Source organism: Nicotiana tabacum, chromosome 13 (genome assembly GCF_000715075.1).
Source record: "Nicotiana tabacum cultivar K326 chromosome 13, ASM71507v2, whole genome shotgun sequence".
Classification (NCBI taxonomy): Eukaryota; Viridiplantae; Streptophyta; class Magnoliopsida; order Solanales; family Solanaceae; genus Nicotiana; species Nicotiana tabacum.
Window position 1 is genome coordinate 115,334,377 of NC_134092.1, and position 8,810 is coordinate 115,343,186.

Below are 8,810 nucleotides of genomic sequence, written 5' to 3' on the forward strand. Positions count from 1 at the left end.
GAGAAAATCATGAAAAAAGCGAAAATGTAAAAACAAAAACTACCTAAAAAGGACGTTTAAAAGAAGAAGGGCAAAAATGTTAATTACCTATATATTTTAAGTTAAAATGGCTAGAAATCAATGACATTAGCGATGTGGGCTAATTTTGGATAGCCACCCGTAAAAATGACTATGCCATGCCATTTTGACACCCGCCCAAGGTTGGGTTGGTTATTGACACGCTCATTCATTGAACTCATTCCATCTTGATTCAATCTATCTCAAACCCAATTAAAATTGGGTTAATTTTTAATTCAAATTGATCCATGAGTAACTTTGATAAAATATCTTTTAACTTGAATAACTTTTATTTTTAATTTTAATGTTGGTCTTCTTAAAGAACTTTCAGAGAGCACAGAAGGGTCAATAACGTGAGAACTATAATACGAGAATTAAATAATATTTATTCAGTGCATATATTTTACTAGTAGATGTTTGATTCAACTGATTAAAAATAAAGTTATATTTGGCTGTAACATAAAACATGTGTTTTGTTTACATAGATATATTTGGATAGGATTTTATTTTTATTTTTAATCTTGACATTCTTAAAAGATTTTGGGGAGAAGAACTTCAGAGAAGGATACTTTTGAATATAATAGAAAGCAAAAGATTATGTACCTCGCTGTTGGTAAGTGTTAACACATACTACTCTAATTCATACAATTGATTGGAGAAATAAAATACTAATTATTAATTGTAGATTGGTGACATACTGAGAGATTATGATTGAGTTGATGAGCGAAGTAACAATGACATGTCATGGCTTACCTCATTTTGACCATGCCAACTTTTTATTGTGTATGCTCATGTGCGTCTCAGGTGCAGAGCCACTATTTTCATTAACAGAAATCAAAATATAAAAAAATAAACCCATCAACAAATTAAAAAGTGTCATTATATAATATATATATATTTTAAAAATAAATTATCGAGTTAAACAGTATAATTTTTTAATAAATGAGTGTCGTTTTATATCTCTTGGGTACATATAGCTCCGCCACTGTGTGTCTCATGTGTTTGTATGAGCACGTAACGATAACTAAATTTTTTTTCTTATAAAGAATTTTAGTACGTTCTTTAATATTTTCTAATGTACCGAAATAATAATAATAATCAAAGTTCAAAATCTATATTTTATTATTTCCATATAATACTCGAGACTAACGTGCTACAAGAACGCAGGAGTTACCATGGGTGCACCAATAAGCAAAATCTCTTCTATCAATTCATACGTGTAAACCCTACGTTAGTTTTTCTTTCCAAAGAAAACATAACATACATCCTAACACCATGAACATCTTATCTTATTATCATTAATAATATTTTCTGAAAATTTTAAAAAAAATTAAGTAGTACTTTGATAAAATTAAGAGATAATTTTACTTTTAGCCCCTTAGTTCTTGATTTTGTTTTTACTTTTGTTGACATGATGTTCGGCTAAGATATATTTGACACTCGATTAATCAAAGTATGTATTTTTTCATCCTGTCATATAAAAAATATTATATGTTAGGGTTTTTAGACTGTTTTTATAACTAAGATCCCCTCAAAATATGATCTAAGAGTAGAAAAGTATCATTCACATATGATTAATTACATATTTTAGTAACTCCAGTAAATAGTCAGTGAAAGGTTAAATATACTTATGGAATATCAATGACCAAAAATTTACTATAATTTGGTCTTGGTTAAGTTTGAAGAATTTACCCAAAATGTCCCTGTAGTATTGGAAACGAACCAATGAAAAGCTGTAGATTACCAAAGAAGGCTCTCTTAAAACCCTCTTCCTATATAAACCCCTACTCGCTCTACAATTTCGATTCACTTTCGCCCCCTTTATATCACTCCTCTCCGCCCTTCCCATTCTCTTCCCCTTCGCTCCCTTTGGCTTCTCCGGTTCGTCCCCTTTCTGGGTAAGTTCACTTTTCAATCGTTCTTGATTTTATTATTCTGTTCTCTTTTAGTTATATAATTTTGTCAATTTATTGTGTGTTTTTTTTTTCGAAATTTATTTGTAGGGATTTTAGGGTTTGATACACTGCGATTAGTTTCTTCTTTCTCGTGTTGCCCATTTCTGTGTTCTTTTATTTGTTGTTACATACATTTTTGCTGATTTTATTTTCTGACTTTATTGTGTTTTTGGTCGAGGTTTAGGATTTTTCAATGATGACTCCTGTTATTTTCCTGTTATTTCTCGTTGTGCCGATTATTTTTTTATCTGCCGTGGTGCCGATTATTTTCCTTTCTAGTATTGTCTATTTGTGTCTTTTAGGCTGTGAAATTTTAGTTGTGCTCATCCGTATGGATCAGCGTTTAAATTTTACCATTAGGGCTTAAATTGTGAAGTGGATTCAATTCACAAACATTTCATGCTTCAATCTCACTTTAGTATTTAATGGTCTCCATAGGCAGATCCAGGATCTGAACGTTATGGGTTCAGATTTGTAATTATACCACCTCCATCTTATTTACTGGAAGTTATGGGTTCAGATGAGCCCATAGCTTGTTCATTGGATACGCCCCTGATGGTCTTGTATTTGAGCTTTTTTGATGCGAAGAATTGAACTTGTTGAGGAAAAAAATGGAACTTTAACACTAGACTATGACATCTTGACCATATATCTTTGTGAAGATTAGTGTTTGCTCAGTTGTTTTATTGTCATCTTGGTGTTTGTCAATCTGGTGTTCTATAGTTTTTGAAAGCTCTTTTGATTGTGCTGGTTATTGAGATATTTTACTTTCCCTCGGTGGTGATCAACTGGTGGAGCTTCTGTTAAATTGGTATTATTTGGTTTGATTTGGGAGGCTGATGATTTCGTGAATAACAGGTTTTTGAATTGTGCACCAGATGTCTGTTGGTTCCAGCAAGAAACATCAGTTTTTTGTTAGGGGTGCATTCCTTTTTATGAACCGCGGAAGGCTGTGGTGTGCAGGAAAGATCTTGTTTCGGCATTGGACTTGACAGCAGTTGAGGATTTTTGTGGTGGGGGATTGGAGGCTCTGGTGTATTTGCACATAGCTCTGTTAAGTTTATTGCCACTATTAATTTTACTCTAGTTCTTACTCAGCGAGCCCTTTTGGGGCTGGTTCATTTCACTTAGTTTGGCCGTTTTTTTTCTGGTTATTTCAATGGCGAGGCTTCCGCCGGGGTTTCGCTTTCACCCAACTGATGTTGAGCTGATTATGTACTATCTCAAGAGGAAGATCATGGGGAAAAAACTTCATTTTGAAGCCATAACGGAACTCAACATCTACAAGTTCTCCCCGTGGGACCTTCCAGGTATCTGTTTATAGTTTTTATTGGAGAATTTGTTAAAATATTGCATTCTTCTAAACTTGGTTTACGTAAGAATATACGAACCCCTTACCTCTGGCGCACATTCTGCTTCAAATTTTCTCTATGGAGCCTTTATTCTGTAGTTGCATACTGTGTACTTCCACCAAAAGGGTGTCCTTTCTTCATTTCTTTATATATGGAAAAGCAACAACTTTTACTTGAAAAGAATCTAGAGGAATCCCATACATAATAAAGGTTGCACGTATTCTACAAATGTTCTACATTTGAAAATCATATACATAATGTGCTATGTTGTCTCTGTGCTGTACTTGGGAGAAAAATTAATGCTTTGAGAAAGGACAAGCATCAGTTTGGTTAATGAAATATCTACTTATGGGATATTAGTTTTAGCTGCTTTGAATCTCTAAAGTGGCATTTGGAAGCCGTAGTGATAAAAGCCTATCTTTTCCTTTCTGTTTCATTATTTAACTTCCCAAGTTGTTACTTTCAGTCAAAATCTCTAGCATTTGGACAGTACCTTTTTGGGGGACTGAAGTAGTATATTTATTTCAAGTCTGGTTAATGATTTTATTTGTCCTTGTTCAACTTTGCATAATGTTTTAATATCTTCTTGCAGACAAATGTTGCTATAAAAGTAAAGATCTAGAATGGTATTTCTTTTGCCCAAGGGAGAGAAAGTATGCAAGTGGAGCCAGAATGAATCGTGCTACTGAAACTGGCTACTGGAAAACTACTGGGAAAGATAGATACATTAATTACGATGAAAAGATTGTTGGATCAGTTAAAACTCTTGTGTTCCACCAAGGCCATCCCCCGCGAGGGCAGAGAACTGATTGGGTTATTCACGAATACAAGTTTGAAGATAAAGAATTGGCTGATGCAGGATTTGCTCAGGTACTTCTATCTACCTTTGCTAAAATAGTATCTAATTTTTATTGATGCTGTTTCTTCTTGTGCTTGTATCAGTAGCCAATGAGAGCCCCTTGCAGTATTCTCTCCCGCTTTTCAGCTTGCACTTGGTTTACTGTAATTTGATCTAGTGCCCGTCTGTGAGAACCTTGATTAAAACATCGTGCTAAACGGATCATCTTCTCTCATTCTCGGAATTAATGTTCCTGGGATACTATTTAGACGATATATTCCCTAGTACCTAGTACCCTACTATCTTGTTGATCTGTATTATTATCTTGTAGCAATTATTTTTCTTAATTTGAAATTTCCTGGCGGTGGTTGACAGGTTATAGATCCTTGGTTTTCCTTAAATGAAAGTATACCAAGATAGACTCTCTTATTCTTTTGGAAGCCTTAATTTCTTAAAGATTGCATCTGTTTCTCATTGATCCTTCACTTGTGATCATGGAGAATAGTGTCGATGGCACTATTCTTGTATAGATTTGGATCAGAAAATGTAATGAATTGGTAGGTCTAGGTCTTTGGTTTTCCTTAATTGTGATCTTGCACGCCACGTCTTTCTTTTCTCATATTTTTGAGACTTTTAATTTCTTTAATAGGTCAAATCTGTTTTTCAAGTTATGTCATGGCACACGATTCCTATGCTTGGATGGTAGGTAGGAAATTTGGAAAAGTTATGCAACTCAGGTGGAAACATCTAATAAACTAAAATACAGTATATATATTGCATACTGCTCTCTTGTTTGAAGATTGTGCGACGTCAAGCATTTTCTTTCCATCTTCAATCTTCAATTTCTTCAGCCTATGTTAGAAAAGACTCTGAAAATTCAAGTTCCTCAAATTCTATAGTATAATTTAGCCTATCATAATCTTTATAAAAACAAATTATCAGCCAATCTTAGCTCTGCTAGGCTCTTTGGAGGGATCCAACGGTTTAAGTCTGGATTTATTGTGTTCTCTATATTACTGTGGGTCTAGGTACAGCAGTCTCATCTTTCCTTTTTTTTTGTGTGTAAATTTTAGAACTTATTATTCATCAAAGCCTTGTTTTGTAGGATTCATATGTGCTATGTAAAGTATTCCAGAAGAGTGGGCCAGGTCCAAAAAATGGTGCACAGTATGGAGCACCTTTTAAGGAGGCAGATTGGGAAGACGATGAGATTCCTGCTGAACCTTGTACATCAGATGTTTTATGTGCTCCACCTCGAAGGCCTGACAATAAGAACTACTCAATTGAGAGTGAGACCAGCATGGTTAACCCAGGAAGCACATCTGGCTTGCCTTCAAGTCAACCGAGTCCGAGTCTATCTTCTATTCAGAGAATGCCTTTGGATGAGCCAAATATTGAGGTTCTAGGTGAACCACATCCATCCAATGTATCTCCTATCAATTGGATGCCTTCCGATAAGCTAGATAATGAGGGGGTGGCTGGTGAATCAAACCCATCCAATATTTTTTCTGCTCTGCCTGTACTGCCTGAAAAACAGAGTTTAATTGATACCAGCATGATTAACCGTGGTCCAGGTCCATCTAATGCTCGGCTTTGTACTAATAAGATGCCTCTGGATGAGCAAGATGATGAGATCATTGGTCTATTAGCTCATTTCACAGAAGATACTACTTTGCTATCTGATGGCAATGAGAATAATCAGGTGGGTATGCTTTAGTGCTGTTATAGCATAGCTACTTGTACAGGCATTTACTGTATTTTTGGAACTTGTTTTTTTACTGTGTATTGACCATTATCCCTTTCTTTTTTCTAACAGAATCTAGAGAACTTTAACCAAGATATGAATGCTCTACCTGATCCATTTACTGATGGGAATGATATTTTCGACGGCCTTGGTCACATCGAGAACTGGGAAGGACTGGGTCAATCGAGATCTGATCTCTCTGCAAGCTGGCGAGCCAGTTATAGTCTTAACCCCATGATTCTGCCAAAAGATGCTGCCTATATGGAGCTCAATGATCTTGAAATCCCTTTGGATCACTCTGCTGGAACCATCGAAACTGGACGATTAGCGCCGAGCAACTTATCTGCGCCATATAAATCTAACATTGATGTGCAGCAGTTCTGTTTTGGAAACAATTCCTTGGGCATAAATCAAGATTTCTGCGAAAATCAGCTCCCGATGCTCCCTGAAAGTTACACTCAACAAGTGAATCATTCTGACATGGTGATACCTTGTTCTCATAAATCAAGATTTCTCTTTCGTTTCCCATATCTTACTAATTGATTTCGTTAATTGCAGGTTTATAATTATTATCAGAACAACGTAAGTCAGGGTTATAATGCTGCGACCAACTTCAGTGTTAGCTCTTACAAGCATCCAGAGGAGAGCAGTAGACTCGCTGCTCAAAACATGGAAAGAGGTAGATCTCATTATTTCTGATGACAATTCTCGTCGCTGGTACAAGCTTTCATGTTCGATCTGTTTGTCTACATAAATGCGTTTGTGGACAGCAAATGAGATATTGGATACTCTTGGTGGAAAATAGCGTATTTATTCAATATTGAGAGTCCACTGTAGGATATAAATTTTGTGACTGGTTTTACATTGGTCTTTTGGTCATGTAATCGATGTGACCTGTCTTGGCTGTTAGAAGGGTAGGGGGAAAAGCTTCTTTTTCTCTGTATTTTCGGTTTTAGGTGATTTGATCATCTTACAGTGTAGAGACTGCAGCATCTATGACGAGGTTACATAAACCTCCTCTAACTTATGGTCAGTGGGGCTGCAGGTACATGCTGCAGTCTATGATGTGTTCTCGGTTGTTTTACGTGGGGTTCTCATTTTCCTTGTTTGTTTTGTCATCTTGTCTTCAGGGGTGCAGCAAAGAAAGTTTTATTTGAGCATATTTGCTCTTTGTGGTGGCTCCTTGATACTTGTCAAGGCTGAGGTGATTCTTGGGATTGATGGATGCACTAACGACGCCTTGTCAGTTATACTGGGAGATCTGTTTAATTCGAGCATATTTGCTCTTTGTGGTGGCTCCTTCATATTTGTCAAGGCTGAGGTGACTCTTGAGATTGATGGATGCACTGACGAAGCCTTGTCAGTTATACTGGGAGGTCTTTCTTGTGTTTTTACCTGTCAGTCAAATGTTGGTAAGGCAGATATTTCTAAGGATGGTAAGGCAGATATTTCTAAGGAAGTGCTTGAGCCCTTGCGTTTTGGGTTTAGTTTGGCTCTTTGCTTTTCTCATTTGAACAAGTTATGGTATAATTTATTTTGGGAGTTTTATGAATTTATCTTCTTAAAGATATTGCTAAATCAACTTCAAGTTATATTTCAAGTGGTTTGTTGTTTCATCTTCATTCCCATCTTAGCTTGTTATGTGGTACTCTTGGTTTGATAGCACACTGATAACTCAGAGTTGCTGGTGGTCGAAAATTCATTACAATATTTGTGTTCAATCTTATATACCTTTCTGGTGTTCAGCTCTATTCTATCTTATTAATCTTTTAACCAAAAAGCACTGTTGAACTTCATTCATCTGCAAAATCTCGACCCTTAAGCTTAAGGTGTTTCTATCAATATTTGCGTGCATGATACTTTTTTGGTATTTGTGCCTTGATTGTTTTGTTGTCTTGTTCTTTCTCTTTATATTTCCAACTGTTCTTAGATTTAATTGGTCAACCTGTTTTTGATACTTTGCATCTTACTGTTAAGACCGAAAAAGCAATTTGTTTTCTAGTAGTTGGTGGTGGGTATAATAATAGCTCTCCTCCAAATTGTGAAATATATAAGTCTCCTCTTCTAGTTTGTAAAAGCCAAAATTATAGTAGGAGTTTCTTTTTTTTCTTCAAATTGAATTTAGTGAAAAGAATTGAATATTTTTGCATGACTAAAAACAATAGAAGTGTAGATGCAAGTGATTGGCCTCATTAAAAGCCGTATAGGATTGACCGATTGAGAAATCGGATTTCGGATTTCTTTGTTTGATAAGTTTGTCACAAGAATGAGTGCGATTGAGCTCTTAGAACCTTAAATGAACTGAGATTAGATTCCAATTAAGGTCGATACTCATGCAAGAGATCTGATGTAAATGAAAATTGCACTTTCCTTGAGCGTGGAGTTGCTCAATTTTTTTATTGTACTTCGAAAGAGAATCCTGTCAATTTCCCCTACTTTTAGGTAGTGTTGGCAAAATGGTTAAACGAAAATACTTATCCACCTATATAATTCATTAAAAAATAGTTTGGATAATGGATTTTTAAAGAAATGGGTCAAATAAACCAATGAGTTTAACTTTTGTCTCAAATCGGAGGTTTTTCAAGTTTGGGGGCAAGTGCAGAGATAGCCATTCTCAGGAATGCTATTTAGAGATTAGCCAGTATTATTTTTGTCCTGAAATTTTAAACTAAAAATTTTAACTTCAGAACAATCCAAAACACTTTTGTCCCGAAAAATTAAACCGAAAAATTGAAGTTCAGGACGCACTGGCTAATTTCTAAATTGCAGCACTTTATAGTGCTACTTGGTGTCATTTCTACAAGTTTGGGAGATTAGGAATTCTCCAAAAAGTGATTATATTCAAGAAGCCATGAATGATATGA

The 8,810-nt window shown here is 35.5% G+C and overlaps 1 protein-coding gene across 4 annotated transcripts; it reads left to right on the top strand.

Annotated features, from left to right (window-relative positions):
* Positions 1 to 1,831: 1,831 nt before the first annotated feature.
* Positions 1,832 to 7,656, top strand: LOC107771846 (uncharacterized). Of its 4 annotated transcripts, none has more exons than XR_012698152.1 (7): positions 1,832 to 1,955; positions 2,871 to 3,322; positions 3,957 to 4,234; positions 5,308 to 5,904; positions 6,019 to 6,429; positions 6,505 to 6,991; positions 7,077 to 7,656. XR_012698152.1 is itself a non-coding variant. In XM_016591296.2 (7 exons), the coding sequence occupies exons 2-7, from the start codon at positions 3,172 to 3,174 to the stop codon at positions 7,604 to 7,606; spliced, it is 2,088 nt and encodes a 695-aa protein (XP_016446782.1). In that variant the 5' UTR covers positions 1,832 to 1,955; positions 2,871 to 3,171; the 3' UTR covers positions 7,607 to 7,656. The 4 variants fall into 4 exon arrangements, 2 of the variants coding, with proteins under 2 accessions (XP_016446782.1, XP_016446783.1); XM_016591296.2 differs by having other exon boundaries at positions 6,505 to 6,625; XR_012698153.1 differs by having other exon boundaries at positions 1,857 to 1,955; positions 2,891 to 3,322.
* The last annotated feature ends 1,154 nt before the right edge of the window (positions 7,657 to 8,810 follow it).

Coding starts and splice junctions, on each gene's coding strand:
- LOC107771846 (XM_016591296.2), top strand. CDS start 3,172: ATGGCGAGGCTTCCGCCGGGGTTTCGCTTTCACCCAACTGATGTTGAG. Junction 3,323..3,956: donor CTCCCCGTGGGACCTTCCAG/GTATCTGTTTAT, acceptor ATCTTCTTGCAG/ACAAATGTTGCTATAAAAGT. Junction 6,626..7,076: donor TGCTCAAAACATGGAAAGAG/GTAGATCTCATT, acceptor TCTTGTCTTCAG/GGGTGCAGCAAAGAAAGTTT.